Consider the following 14111-nt stretch of genomic DNA (forward strand, 5'->3'; position numbering starts at 1 on the left):
ACCAGTGTGAGTTTGGCGATGCTAAAAATGAGAGTGCGATTACAAAATTTCAAAAATAAAAAATGGCAGGATGGGAGGGTTCCTTCGCACCAATTTAAAAAAAAAATAATATTTCGGAAACTAATAAATACCCGAAGCTACAATTTTAGATTTAGGGTCCACACCCCCTCCCCGCCTCTCCCACCAAACCTTATCACGATCGGCCACCGGCCTTTTTCGGAATAATATTCCAAGAAATAGACTGTCAAAAGACCTATAATACGAAAATGAATTTATTTACACGATCGCGTTTAATTAATACAGTAAATTCATTATAAAACGATACCATCGAAGAAAGCTAATATTTATATAGCTATCCAGCTACTGACATAGCGACCTCTGGTTGTTTTTGTATTCTTACTAGCAGCGAACACGCTCCGGTACCAGATTTGCAAGGTTGGCCTAACATTAATCGACTAGAAGGAGACACCAAATTATCTCGCTTTCCTGCAAATTGGAATTACACAGGATTATGTAACACGTACTACAGTTGTATAACGCCCTAAAGCATCGTTTAAATTAACTGCTTTACCTTGCAATGTAGCATTTCTCAAGAAATTCAGAGAACTTTCGAAGCTCATTTGCTGCAAAGGAGAGGCCGAATCTTCCATTCCTTTGCGGCTAAGAGGTTGGAACGTGCCATCGAAGGTCATGTAATCCGCAATCAATGATAAATGACGGACATCAACGGTGATGCCATACATTTTGAACACGTCCCTTACTTCTCGTACGATAACTCTATTAGCAGCTTCAATACCGTACGTTTGGGAAATGCCATAAATGTCGTTCGAATACATTCTGTTCAAGTCTAATAACTTGTCGTGTTTAAACATTTCCTAGAACATAGAAAGACATGATTAACGAAGAACGGCAACGAGATATAAAATTGCTATTAATGTAAAATCTTCACTTACTATTATGTTGATGCCATCGGTTTTAAGAATAGTTTCTCCGTCATTATTTTGGAATGTGAATGCACGCTTTAGACACGGAACCTCTGATAAAACCACTCTATTTGCCACGTTTCTAACTATCGTCGGTAAATCCAGTTTTATCATTTTAAGAGGTAACTGAGAAACAAGAATCAGGATTACAGAAAACATAAGTATATTCGTAGAATGCGATCGCCAAACGCGTCCTAACAGTTTACTTACCCAAAACGTTAGTTTGCACCATGAATATCTATCTTCATCATAATCATATTTCATTGCATGCATGTACATGTCTACAACGTTTTTTTTCCTCTTTGAAATATGTATTTCATTTGCACCTTCACTATCAATGCCCTCATCTTCATCTTCCTCTTGTTTATCTTTGTTGTTCGGCATCTCATTGCCATTTTCTGTAGCGACATTGTCTTCCTTTTCATTCGCGTCGTCCACTTCCTCTTCTTCTGGATCCTCGTATTCCCGATTTTCCTGGTGACGAGAGATCGATCGTGACAGGGTTGCATCCGCATCTTCTGCTGCATCTTCTTCGTCCGACGATTCATGCATTTCCCCTAAGTTTGTTCGTGGTTTGAGAGAGGACTCTGTCCCTTCGTTTGGCTCAGCTTGATCCAATAAAGCATCTTCATACATAGACTTCTTCTCGTCTTCCACGTGTATTAAGGCACCTGTTACTTTCGCAACTTTCTTAATTTCCTTAAATATTTCCTTGAAGAATACTGCTTCCGTCTTCTTTAATATATCTTGTGGCTGAACAGAAAATTCTCCTTTGTAGGACTTGTGCGGCAGATAATTAATGGTCATAGTATGTACCAGTTGTCTATTCGGCGACTGTTCCATGTGCCTACTTATTGTAATATTACTCAGAACATTCGATAAAATGCATTTGGTGAGCTTTAATCTCAATTTTTTGGAGTACTTGGCTACGTCCTCTAAATCTCTTTGAAACGGTATCTCCATGCTGGGCGTTTTAATATTCTTCGACGCCATCATGAGTATTTCACGCAACCTCGGTATACCCAAGGTAACGTTCATTTCCCCACGACCAGCAAAGTGGAAAGTATTTAAAGTCATTTGAGTTGACGGCTCCCCTACAGATTGAGCTGCCAGCAAACCTACTGGTTCACCAGGTGGACACACAGTCCTCATTATTTTCATAGACAAAAGATCTCTTAAACTGCTCTTTCTTATCGAAGCATTCCTGTGCTTACTATTCAAATATTCCTCCATCAGATGCTCCAGTCGTTCAGAAAGCACGCCGAAGTCTAAATCTTGCCTGTATCTTGACATTACTGGGTCAGGGCAACTTTTACACTCGGCAGACATGAGTTCCTTTGTTTCCTTTGTGGCTCTTATCCACTTCCTCATGATCGAAAGCGCAGCTTTGCTCCTTCCAGAGTTCTCATCGATTTTCGTAAATTTTGAACTCTTAATTTTCAGGTCCTCCGAGGAGAATCTTGTGAACGGACTAATTTTCCTCTTCCGTAACACAGTCCCACTTTTCCATTTCCTTATTGCCCTCACCAATTTCGAAATTTCTTCTGTGTCTGAATCCGCCTTCAGATTTTTCACCAGCTCTTCATTGACAATTGCGTCTTTATTGTCGATTAAGAAATCCATCTGTTCTTTCCTTAAAAATCTTGAGCCTGGAATATCAAGCCCATCTTCTCCATAATAAATCTGTACCAAACTGCCATCCGAATCTCGTACCGTCGAGTCGTAATTAATAACTAAGCCTTCAAGATGTTTAATCAGACACCGTTGCAGATATCCTGATCTACTGGTTTTCACGGCAGTGTCGATAAGACCTTCGCGCCCCGCCATACAATGAAAGAAAAATTCTTGAGGTTGAATTCCTGTCATGAATCGACCATCGATGAAACCGCCAGCCCTTGGCGTTGGATCGTACGCAGGAAAGCTTGGAAGACTTTTCCCGCTGATCATCAAAGGTGGTCTCTTTCCTTCCAACTCGATCTGTCCAAGTAAACATGATATTTGCATGGTATTTACAGTAGAACCTTTTGCACCGGACTGAACCATCAGCTGCAAGTTATTGTCTGGAAATTTTTTTAAAAGACCAGCTGGCAAACAGGTCTTATTTATGTCGTTAGTGTACTGATCCAGCGCGCTTTTGTATTTCCGATCGACCTGCGCACGAAACTTAGAATTACTCCAATAAGATTCCTCCATCTTTTCTGTAACTTCATTCATAGGTGTATCAGCGGGCAATTCCAGTATCGATTTCTGGATATCTTCTCCGATATTTCTGCAGTTGGAAATAATCTCTCTGCGCTTTGCATCTGCCTTTCTTAGCAACAAGATATCTTCGATGCCAAGCGTAAATCCAGTTCTCTGCAAAAATGTCTGGAACAATTTACCAAAGGCACTTAACAACTTCGTAGAGCATATTCCGCCGTAAAGTTCAAAGATACAATGTATAAGACCAAACGGTGTGGCACCATAATGTGTTTTATCAAGTACACCGCACAGTAGTTCTCCATTTCGTATAATAACTTCTGCCTCTGACATTGTTTTGGGATTCGAGAATTCAGTACCATACTTCCAACGCCGTGCTTTCGCAGTTTGCCATTCTTTTACACTGATCTTAGCACTTGCCGTTAAATTTATACGCGCCTGGCTCGACGGGATAATATTAATGATAACAGTGGATATGATCTGTTTACCAGACCACAGGGGTTCTGGTTTTATAATGGTAGGCGGAAGGAGTATGATATTTTCCTGCATTGTAGACAAAGCAGCGTAAACCAATTGCATGTAATCTGTCCGTGAGAAGAATGTCCCTCTTACTGTTAAACGAACGCCAGAGATCATGTGATCTTGAATGAGACCGCCTAATGGAGTGCCATCTTTGGGTACGAGGTACTGATTAGATACGTTAGCTATGTTGTATCCCTCGCTTCTGGCGAGTTCGTTCTGGGGATAATGTGCATTCATTTCGTCACCATCGAAGTCCGCGTTATAAGCTTTGCAATTAGCGTAATGAAGACGCAGAGTTTTCTCTCCTTTTAAAATACGAGCTTTATGAGCCATTATACTAGGTTTATGCAAAGTCGGCTGACGGTTTAGTAGTAAAACATCACCATTTTGCAGATGCCTGTGTATAATTTTAATGCCTTTAAAAAACTTGTTCGCTTTGTCGCTTGTCGTTAAAAGTCGTTTCGCAAGAGCTTCCCTTTTCAGAGGATCGGCAGCAGAGATACGTTGCATACTTCCGTCTTCATTCTGAACCATGACTGCGCCAGGATGAACATTAGGGCCATTTAAAACTAACTGTCGTAGTTGTACAACATTCCAAGGTGTAACAGGCGTCGGATATGTTAGTTTCAGCGCAAACGCTTCGGGAATACCAATTTCGTCTATATTCAAGTTGGGATCAGGCGTAATGACTGAGCGGGCAGCATAATTCACTCTTTTACCCATCATGTGCATTCTAATAACTCCTTCCTTCTTCTCTATAACTTGTTTCAGACCTTGGCAGTTTGCAGAATCCGCTGTTTTATTCAAGTCGCGGTCCATTAAGTGATCTACGTTCACTTGTAAACTTTCCCAAGCATTGTGCAATTTCTCAACCGCTGAATTTCCCTTCATTTGCTCGAACACAAGCTTACCCTCTTCTGGTAGTTGATCTGTATCTCCGTCTTGAATCGTTTGAATGATATTTCTTAGTACAAGGCAGTCCTGAATAACAGTTTTGTAGACTTGGGTCTGTGGATGCTCTATCATTTGACCTTTGAGAAAACTAACTGGCCTAACTATTGGCGGTAGAACTGGTATTACTTCGAAGAAAAATATATCAGTTGGATATTCAATATCTACCATTCCAAAGCAAGGAATAAGTACTGTAAGAAAATCCTTCTCACGATTCCAGAGCCTTCTTAGATATTCCTTAGACTGATCTGGCATTATTATCACCGTTTCTATTTTATGAATTACTTTACGTGAATTTCGGTACTCATCGTCCGCCTCCGATATTCTGGTCGTCATAATTTTATTCTTCAATGTTGTAATCTTCGGTATAATTTCGTTACAATTTGTACAAATTTTCGGTGTTACATATTGCTTCAGGACATTCTCAACGTACGAATGCCACTGCATATTAATATTTTTTGTATTCAATTGAGCTTCGTCGCACTGCATACGAGACTGATCGAATCTCGACCGATTGAGAAGATTCTCTGTATAATTATCAATGATATCTTGAACATATTGTCCATCGACCTCATAAGGATTGCTAGTACTACCAGCGACAACCATCACTTCCTGTTCCAAGCCTTCAAGATCGCTAAGATATCCTTGCTGAAGCAATTTCAGTTTCGCAGACAACAACAGCTTTACGTAAACAGGAATTTGTAAGGTGAAGCATTTTAAACAAGCGGTCTTAATCAACATGTACAGTCCTTTATGAAACAATGGATTTACAACTGGCATGGGTAATTCTATATGTCCAAAGTGGCCAGTACATTTAAATACATTGCATCCACAGGTTCCGCATGGATCTGAACTTTCTATAAGGGGACCTAAATTACAAAACAAATGATGTATATTACTGATGCCTCTACCTATCTTCGTGTGTACGTAAATGTATAATCAGTTCAACAAGTCGAGTCATGGGCTATAAATAAAGGCAAGCGGCATTCAGACAGAACACAGACGTATCCCTCGGATGTTGTATATTATTCATTGCAAATATGAGTATGAATAACCCAATAAACAAAATAAGTTCTAAACGATTAATATCTTGTTGCTTGATTCCAAACTACTATCGCTGTCGCTATTATTATTATTATTTTTATAGTATTTGGTGTAACCTGTTTCACAAAATGATGCAAAGACAGCTCTGTGATTAATAATTGACTAGCATTTGATAACGAGTGACAAAATTTCTTTATAGCTGGTGACTCGACTCGTTGAACGAACTTTACGTACATGTACATTTATATTACTTGATTTCTTTACCTAATGCTGGATCGTACAATCCTCCTTTTAAAGGGTGCCCTAATATATTAAACGACAATGGTGTTCTTATTTTAGCAACGCTTAAATTTCTTATATCATTGGCAGTAAACATAGAAAACATTAGGCATTTCGGATCCAAGTGCTTTGGAGTCAAGCGCGGAAAATGATATTTATTCTGTGCCATTTTAATAGCCCTTCCGTTCGCGCTCTTCAATTCCTAAAAGAAAAATATCAATATTTGTTCCTTTAAAAGACAAACATACAATTCGGAAACGTATAGAATATGCTTTATTAAAAGAAGTACAGTGTGCAGTACCTATAATATAATTTTTTTAAAGAAAACAATATATACGGTTTCATGGGTACATCACTCCCCAACAACTGTATCAATAAAGTTCTGCATTTTCAGAACAAATTTCACCGTTCAGTCACAAACTAAATAGGTTACAAATTTTTCGCCGCATGGCACAACATTATCAACACGTGTCATGTGATTGAATGCGATAGTCGCACGTGAATTAGTCGAGTCTCGAAGTATCGAAAATCGATAGTAATGTCGATGTATTTATAGGATTATATGTAGGTGTACGCTATCGCTTGAACATGGCTGGGAAATTGTATGTAATCGATATGTAGAGTACGTATTTGAAATGGAGGACGGGGAAGAGTTTATTACTAGGACTCGTAAACACGTAGAGCGCATTGTACTTCTCGAGGGCTTTTCCTTGCCAGGTTTTCGAACGTGCTCGTATATTAGTAGCTGATACCTGAACTCAAAAGGCGTACGAGAGCCTGAGGTTGCATTCAATAACTTTTAAAACTACAGTTAGGCCAGACGAGGATAGTAAATTAGGGCTGAGACTATTTGTCGAATTTTTCGGTAGGTAAGCATTGCACATCGCGATATACAACACAGAGATCGGCGGGCTTAAACTACGCTGATGGAGAAGGAAACACCTACAGGAGCGGTGGTAATGTGTGCGTGAGACGCCACGATTGGAGACTAATAGCGAACTCGGTATCTCGCACTGAACCCGTGCTCGTACCAGAAAATGACTTGGATTGGTTGATTCTTATAGAGCTATCTTCGTCTCTATCAGAAACAACTAATGCAACTCATTTTCTGACATCAATACTTAAGCATACGGCATCTTCTACTAACCTAGTAGCTAGTAAAGGATGCCGAACGCTTAAGCATTTGCTTAAGAATAAGTAGCGACTGAGAATACCGCTCCGAATTCGCTGTAACCGACGCCAGCGTCAAGCGAGTGATCAACCTGTTGGCCGCAGCCAACCAGCGTCGACAATTTATTTTACTTGGCTGGCTTGGCGGTGGCGTCGGTTCACGCACACATTACCACCGCTCCAGTAGGTGTTTCCCCCTCCATCAGCGTAGCTTAAGCCCGCCGATCCGTGGTCCAGCGATGTCACATGCGCTCACTGAACGCCAGAGAAATAAAAAGTCAGTGGAACCGAAAGAATTTTAAATTTCGAAATGTAGTTTGCGAATACGAAGTTGAGCGTGAAATGTTTCATAAATTCAATAATAAATAATAGATATAATTTATGGTGGAGCACAGTTTTCCAAGAGCTTTTGCGTTGCGAAATATATAAATAATCGAAGAATATTTATAAATACGTACTTATATGTTACGATGTTTACATCGGCACTCTTATTTAATGTTTAATGTTCGCTTCGTAGTTTGCCCCCGCAAACGTGTAAAGTAATTTCTGCGCGTGGTAGAAATAGAACAAGCAGTTCTGAATCGCATTAATTTTCTAAGTATATCGCGAAAGATGTTGACTCCGCGATTTGAAATAACTCAGACCGATGTAGAAGTCTCGATAATAATTCACGCTCCATATGCCAATGTTAAGGACACAGAAATATACGTTGACGGAACGGATTTCAGATTTTACTCTACGCCGTATTATTTAAGGTAAAGAATTAATCTCAAAAATCTGTGGCATTCCGTTTTTTCTACGAACCTCTTTTATATCAGGCTAAAGCTTCCGGGTGAAATAGAAGAGAATGATTCGTCATTTGGATCCTACGACTGCGAGAAAGGAGATTTCTCTTTGAGATTTTCGAAAGTAACGAAAGGAGAATACTTCGAAAATTTAGACATGATAACTATATTGTTAGCGCCGGCAAAAAAGAAAAGTACGATTGTTCCCAATATTGAAGTGATTGGTAAATATTATTTGTATACAATTGTTTATTTAGTCTTAGCTTAGTACGAATCTGATGCATTTTGTGTCGTAGGAAATCCATCTGCGAATTCAGAAGATATTAATGAAACACCAAACGACAATGGTTGCAAGGTGGAAGAGAATACGAACGGTGATGAGTGGTATATGCACCAGAATAATCCTAACGAAACCATAAGTCTTTTATCTGGTTCCCCTAAATATGGCTTTGCGAATAAGATATCCGCAGCTTTAGCGTCCTTCGATGTATATATTTTAAACTACAAGTGTTCTGTATCAGTTTTATGTGTAAAACTTGATGGTCACTTATAAGCATATCGTTCTGAATGTTAGGCGGCATGGATTAAGGAAATAGTGGACCTCCCGATGCCTGATTCGACACCTCAGTCTGAACGGAAGACTTTACGAGAGAAACGTGAACTTTCAGACTTCAACGAAGAGCATTATTTAGCGGACCTCATGCAGGTAGAATGTATAGAACCGTACATATTGTTTACCGCTGAATGGGATAGCCTGGAAAAGGAAAACGTTGCATTAAACGAAACCGAGGTGGACTTATTGAAAGAGCTTCCGAACAAAGAATATTTATTAAACAATGAAGAGACTCATAGGCTTCTTCTAAGTTTAGTTGATATTTTGTTCGGTAGCTGTTATAATCATAGGACGACGCTGGGAGAAAATACAGTGGAGAGCAGTTGGACTGTAAATAAATTGAGTTCTACCTTATCTTGGTTCGAGGTGCGTCGAATTTTCTAAATCTTTGCGTCTGTTTCAATCCTACCGTTCGAGACGTTAATAACGATACTTTTAGGAATTCTCTGACCCAGAAGAAGTTGTAAAGGCATGTTTTAGAAGATCGCTGTGTTACCCACTTTTCAGAAATTGGAATCTTTCTTTGAAAGTCTTGGAGGATGTGAAGAAGGTTATTAAGTTAGGTAAGCAGAAGGTAAAATATCATTTCGCGAAGTTATTATTCCTTGACTTTCAATGTAATTTGATACTAGGTAAGAAGTATATCATAAAGCGTTTCTGCGAAATACACAGCTTGTTTAACAACGCGTGTGAGCCACGGTATATACTAAATCAATTGTACATAAGTAATTATTTGGTTTGGTTGCAACAAGTTCACGAATCTGTAATAGAGTCGCTGTACTCTTTAATAGTTAACGTGAGTATGGAATTGATAAAAAATAAAATGTTACAGACTGTTGACGTACATGTATTCCTTTTAAGGTTCAACCGAGTAACGAACAAATGGGATTCCATTTAGGTGAATTAGAGCAAGCAGCTTATTCGGTTCAGGAAGACGATCTCATTATAGAAAATTCCGTTCATGACATGGTGGGTCAAATGGACGAATTGACGGTGAACGACAACGAAAGGGATAAGTAAGTGTAACGACAAATAATACCTTTTATAAATTCTTCGAATTTAAAGCTCCACTAAAGTAATATTATGTTTTTACGTTGTATGATTTTATTTTAAAGGCCAAAGACTATATACTACATTAAAGACAAACATTCTTTAAAGTATTTGTAAGTATTTTAATAGAATTGTTTTGAGTATTGATAACTTTATCACTTAACAAGGCTTAATCTATTACCGTTTAATGGATGAATTAAATATTTACACAAATCATGAACCCCTATTTAAGATACACCAATGTAATATACTAACTGAAATGCACCTCCCTTCGACCAATCACATAGATATTAATTTGCAAATTCATGTCGACGATACATAATGACAACAATCTGTCGTTATATTTGCACACTACGCATGGCAAAATGTGCACAGTGAGAAAGGCGTAAACAGTGCCCTTCCATGTAATTTAGACGCCGATATTATGTTACGCAGGTTGTCGAGCAGCTCGAGTTCAAGTGACAGCAGCGATACAGATTCTGAGACCGATTCAGAAAGTAGCACTTCGACCACCACTACAACGAGTAATAGTAGTTGTAATCTAGATTCTGACGATGCAAGTGAACCAGAATGAATTGCAAAAGTACGCACTTACTATTCAATCCTTACGTATAACGTCCTGTATTTCTACGTCTCGAGCTTCGGTATCTAGTACCGAAACCGCTACAAAAATAATGTCTTCAAAAGGTTTTTATTTACTTATAAGTAAAAAAATTATTATTAATACCTTCTGTGTTCATAAAATGATATTCGTACTTATATATATATATACACATGCTAAACGAAACTGTTTGTAAGATTTACAACGATACATTTTCGCTTTTACAATCAACTTTCTATGACCATGCAAAGCGTTTTTGTAATTGCATAAGGACTCTATAAATATGGCTCGTTTCGTGTCTATCTTACATATATGTGAATGTTACAATTGTCCCTGTAAACATGTACAGTATATACATTACTTTCTCGATAAGGTGAGTTCTTTACGTATTAAAGGACATAGTCAATCCATGGCACCAGTTTATAGTAATGCTTGGTCAATTTATGTTGCGCGAAATCATCCGAATTATCTTTAATTTCCGAATTCGTTTCACCGATATCACCTGGTTTCAATATCGTGCTTTCATCATCGAAAGTGTTTTCAACGCCACCCTCTGCATCAACCTAATAATGATTCGTAAAGCATTTAGTTATACTTTGCACGTCCTTATTCTGCAATTGATTAGTTGTATTTAGAAAGTCTGGTTGAAAGCAGTGTTTGAAAGATGGTCACCGTAATATCGTTGTAGTCTAAAAACTCTGTATTTTCGATCTGTTTGTTAAATTCCTCTTCTTCGGAATTTATCCAATAGTCCGCAATTTCTCCGTATACCCCTGGACTTTCGTCTACACCGTTCATGTATACATCCAGCTTTTTATTTCCCAATTTCGCTGCGTCTAAGCTTTCCAACGTTGGCTTATAGTTTTCAACAGGTAGAACGGATTAACGTGATACATTATGAAAGGAGTTTGTTGTATTTGATAGGAACATTTACCTGTTGGTAACCGATTGTACTCATACTATGAAAGTGGCCATGGTAATCAGGATTTCCTGCCTTCAGAACCAAGTGCGTGTATTGCTTCAAGTTTTGCCCTTCTTGGTGCAAGTGCGGAGCGTACAGTATTATGCGTAAAGGCAAACTCTCCCCTCGTTGAATCTGCCTTTCTTTATCCCCAGTGTCTCCATTTAATGCTTCGTGATCTGTGGAAGAAAGACTTGTAAGAAGAAAATTATAATTCTAGGCCAGGGCTTCTTAAGATACATTTTAAAATGTAATTCAGTTTCCTATTGTGGAGGTTTGAGAAATATTAAGTACTACAATTTAGTTACTATGTTCTACGCGTTACAGATATGTTATGGCTACTACCGACTGAAGAGATTTCTTCCTTCTCCTCCATATTCTTCAGACTTTCATTCTTTGCATTCTGAACATCTTCACGACCACTTGTTACATCGGTATTTATATCATTATTTACAGTTGTTGGCTCGCGATCCTGCGCTACTGTGCGTTCTTCGGGCGTTTCTAAGTCCGAGGCTACAGATGAACCTTCAATTTGTGTTTGCTGCAGTGAAACTTCAGACGTCGATTCAATTTTATTGTCAACGGAAGTGGTATTCATGTTCTCGTCGTTTCTTATATTTTCCATTGATGTGGTTTCACCCGCATGGTCTATTCCACCAAGTTCCGAATATGTGTGAAGTGTTTCCGTTTCCACAAATGGCGTATCAGTCACTATACTATTAGGAGTCGCGGTTGTATTGGTATTTAAATTTATATCAAAATGAATGACGTTGCTTGTATTTTTATCATCTTCGGTCTCTTCTGCTTTCTCTGAAGGCAGAGTAACACTCTCTGATTCCAAGTTAGTGGGCGTTTGGACCGTATACGGGTCGAGATGTTTGTCTACTTCCTTTTCATCTGGCTGCACACCTCGAATATACTCATCATAATCCGTGGAATTCTGTACCGACGGTGGTTGCTCCTATTCATCGCAGAAGTTACTAAAACTCTTACATTTCCCATTCATTAACTCCTATCTCCGGAATCATAATAGTCTCCCTATACTTACGTCGCAAGGACCACACGGATCTTCTTTGTACGTAGAAAGAATAGCTGCTTTAACATAAGGGAAATATAATATGCTCCAGGGCACAATGATTTGATAACACAATTTACCACAGCTGTAATTGTAATATCATGTTGTATTAAATGTATGTAATTAAAATGAAACAATGAAGAAAGGAGAACAGAGTTTATTACTTTCTGCACGAATAATGCAGCAGAGCTTGAAACCTTCTAATCTAATCAATTCGGAGTGTTATTCGTCTTGCTGGGAAATTATTTAGAAGAGTTTTATAAAAAGGTGATATAACTTTTGTGTTAAGTAATTGCAAACGGCAATGGCCACATAGTATGTACGTTAAAAAATCGACTTTCTTTGCTTGCAGTACGTTGTATATCGCGATTAGCAAGTGTCGAAGATAACTCACCGGTCGACGACCACCACTTCGTCCTTCGATGCACGAAAGCTTTTCCAGATACTAAACTCTGGGTTATCCTGAAGGAAGATGACGCCTTGCTCGCTGGTTTTCGCGAGGTCGTTGACCGCCTCTTCCGCGCCCCAAAAATATTCCGGCTCCAGTATATTTTTGGATATCTCTTTCCACGCTTTTACCTCCATGCTATCTTCCGCGGCGTCGTCCGATAAGCCTGCCGGCGGCGTCACGACGAAGAACAAGATATTCCGATAGCCAGCTTTCTCAAATCGTTTCTTCAGCATTTCCAACCTTGCAGACAATGTACTTTAAAAGATTTCACCGCGACAAGTCGTCGATTTTCATTTGTTCATCCCCGAGGGGTTTTACGGAAGAGGTGAGCTACGCTATACAGCAACTTCCTATTGCCAGCAAATGATTCTAATGCGATTTGTAATACCCCCAGGTTCCACGAAATGCGAATAGAAATTATTAACAGAATGGGCCTTGCCGTTTCTTCAGCGACTCACATGATTGCTTGCCTGAAGCTGTAGTACCAAGAAGGATTCAGGAACGCGAATACGTTCACGTATCCCAGATGCTTCTTGCACAGATTCGTGGCACGGCATTGCTGGACGTGTACCCGGTTATCTTGGGGCTCCTCCGATTGAGGGAAGGAGTGAAGGGTTTGCGAGGACACCTCCTCCCGATCAGCCAAGCTCCCAGTAGCCAGCACGATCATCAGCACCGCGGTTGAAATCCACATGGTTCTTCCACTTTCTCGAACGTAAGCCCTGCGTTACCAGCCAGCGAAGGATCTTCGAAAAGAAATCATTCGAGGGATTGAGAGTGCGATTGGTGCGCGCAGGCATGAGAGTGAAATGTTTAAGAGCAATAGGCGAGAGGATTCGAGCGACCAAGCGTATGAAGCCAATTAATGAATCCCGCGATATGCAACGCGTCTGCGTACCGATTATTAACGGACGCGCGTTATCTGGGACCGGGGAGGCGATAAACTGGTTAAAAAGTAAGAGCGTGATGGTGGAGCACCGACTGCGGCTGGATCATCGTTCATTGATCGTGGCGTGAGCGCGCGCGGTCCGCCTGATATCCGGGTAGAAAAATCAATTTACGCTGAATATGAAGCGATATGTATGCGGGTCACACAGAAACTGTAACGTTTTGCTGACCTCGCATGCTGCTTGCTTCTGCTGGATCACCGTTCAGCATCCCTCCTACACGTGGCATAAATACGACACGTGTGCTCTGTCCAACGTGTTGCTCGCGTTACAGTATCGCCAGTCAGGATAAGAAGCTGCTAACTGGCTCAACCCTCCTACAACGAATGCAGGGTCATTTTGATCCAACTCTGACAAAGTCGATCACGATGTTACATTTGTGACGGCAATGGCAAAATATAGTATAAGACGCCTAAATTGCAGTAACATTATTTATAAAAATCATACGGGAGATACACCTATTTTGTGTATCAAATGTAC

At 39.6% G+C, this 14111-nt stretch overlaps 3 protein-coding genes across 5 annotated transcripts; 1 reads left to right on the plus strand and 2 right to left on the minus strand.

Moving 5' to 3' along the window:
* Positions 1-254: 254 nt before the first annotated feature.
* On the minus strand, positions 255-6457 carry Rpi1 (RNA polymerase I subunit RpI1). Its single transcript, XM_076809342.1, has 6 exons — positions 6280-6457; positions 5964-6180; positions 1194-5524; positions 954-1109; positions 572-875; positions 255-486 (listed from the first exon to the last, which is right to left on the minus strand). The coding sequence occupies exons 2-6, from the start codon at positions 6145-6147 to the stop codon at positions 353-355; spliced, it is 5109 nt and encodes a 1702-aa protein (XP_076665457.1). The 5' UTR covers positions 6148-6180; positions 6280-6457; the 3' UTR covers positions 255-352.
* Positions 6458-7367: 910 nt separating this feature from the next.
* Positions 7368-10177, plus strand: LOC143367500 (protein SHQ1 homolog). 2 transcript variants are annotated; one of them, XM_076809378.1, is made up of 9 exons: positions 7368-7903; positions 7967-8157; positions 8230-8420; positions 8508-8912; positions 8986-9109; positions 9179-9342; positions 9408-9562; positions 9662-9709; positions 10032-10170. In XM_076809378.1, the coding sequence occupies exons 1-9, from the start codon at positions 7761-7763 to the stop codon at positions 10168-10170; spliced, it is 1560 nt and encodes a 519-aa protein (XP_076665493.1). In that variant the 5' UTR covers positions 7368-7760. The 2 variants fall into 2 exon arrangements, with proteins under 2 accessions (XP_076665493.1, XP_076665494.1); XM_076809379.1 differs by lacking the exon at positions 9662-9709 and having other exon boundaries at positions 7369-7903; positions 10032-10177.
* Positions 10178-10284: 107 nt separating this feature from the next.
* On the minus strand, positions 10285-13751 carry LOC143367499 (uncharacterized). Of its 2 annotated transcripts, XM_076809376.1 has the most exons (8): positions 13583-13751; positions 13143-13430; positions 12628-12924; positions 12207-12318; positions 11504-12119; positions 11132-11337; positions 10870-11052; positions 10285-10760 (listed from the first exon to the last, which is right to left on the minus strand). In XM_076809376.1, exons 2-8 carry the CDS (start codon positions 13376-13378, stop codon positions 10587-10589), a joined length of 1824 nt encoding a protein of 607 aa, XP_076665491.1. In that variant the 5' UTR covers positions 13379-13430; positions 13583-13751; the 3' UTR covers positions 10285-10586. The 2 variants fall into 2 exon arrangements, with proteins under 2 accessions (XP_076665491.1, XP_076665490.1); XM_076809375.1 differs by lacking the exon at positions 13583-13751 and having other exon boundaries at positions 13143-13568.
* Positions 13752-14111: the final 360 nt, after the last annotated feature.

The sequence above is a fragment of the Andrena cerasifolii genome, chromosome 3 (genome assembly GCF_050908995.1).
Source record: "Andrena cerasifolii isolate SP2316 chromosome 3, iyAndCera1_principal, whole genome shotgun sequence".
Classification (NCBI taxonomy): Eukaryota; Metazoa; Arthropoda; class Insecta; order Hymenoptera; family Andrenidae; genus Andrena; species Andrena cerasifolii.

What these genes read in the sequence shown, in the direction of transcription:
- Rpi1 (XM_076809342.1), bottom strand. Translation starts at nt 6,147, where the DNA reads ATGGCACAGAATAAATATCATTTTCCGCGCTTGACTCCAAAGCACTTG. An exon ending in GGTGCAAACTAACGTTTTGG is followed by an intron (nt 1,110 to 1,193) that starts GTAAGTAAACTG and finishes CTTGTTTCTCAG; the next exon opens with TTACCTCTTAAAATGATAAA. An exon ending in GAGAAATGCTACATTGCAAG is followed by an intron (nt 487 to 571) that starts GTAAAGCAGTTA and finishes TCCAATTTGCAG; the next exon opens with GAAAGCGAGATAATTTGGTG.
- LOC143367500 (XM_076809378.1), top strand. Translation starts at nt 7,761, where the DNA reads ATGTTGACTCCGCGATTTGAAATAACTCAGACCGATGTAGAAGTCTCG. An exon ending in TCTACGCCGTATTATTTAAG is followed by an intron (nt 7,904 to 7,966) that starts GTAAAGAATTAA and finishes CTTTTATATCAG; the next exon opens with GCTAAAGCTTCCGGGTGAAA. An exon ending in TCCCAATATTGAAGTGATTG is followed by an intron (nt 8,158 to 8,229) that starts GTAAATATTATT and finishes TTTGTGTCGTAG; the next exon opens with GAAATCCATCTGCGAATTCA.
- LOC143367499 (XM_076809376.1), bottom strand. Translation starts at nt 13,378, where the DNA reads ATGTGGATTTCAACCGCGGTGCTGATGATCGTGCTGGCTACTGGGAGC. An exon ending in AGCTTCAGGCAAGCAATCAT is followed by an intron (nt 12,925 to 13,142) that starts GTGAGTCGCTGA and finishes ATTGTCTGCAAG; the next exon opens with GTTGGAAATGCTGAAGAAAC. An exon ending in GGAAGAAATCTCTTCAGTCG is followed by an intron (nt 11,338 to 11,503) that starts GTAGTAGCCATA and finishes TTTCTTCCACAG; the next exon opens with ATCACGAAGCATTAAATGGA.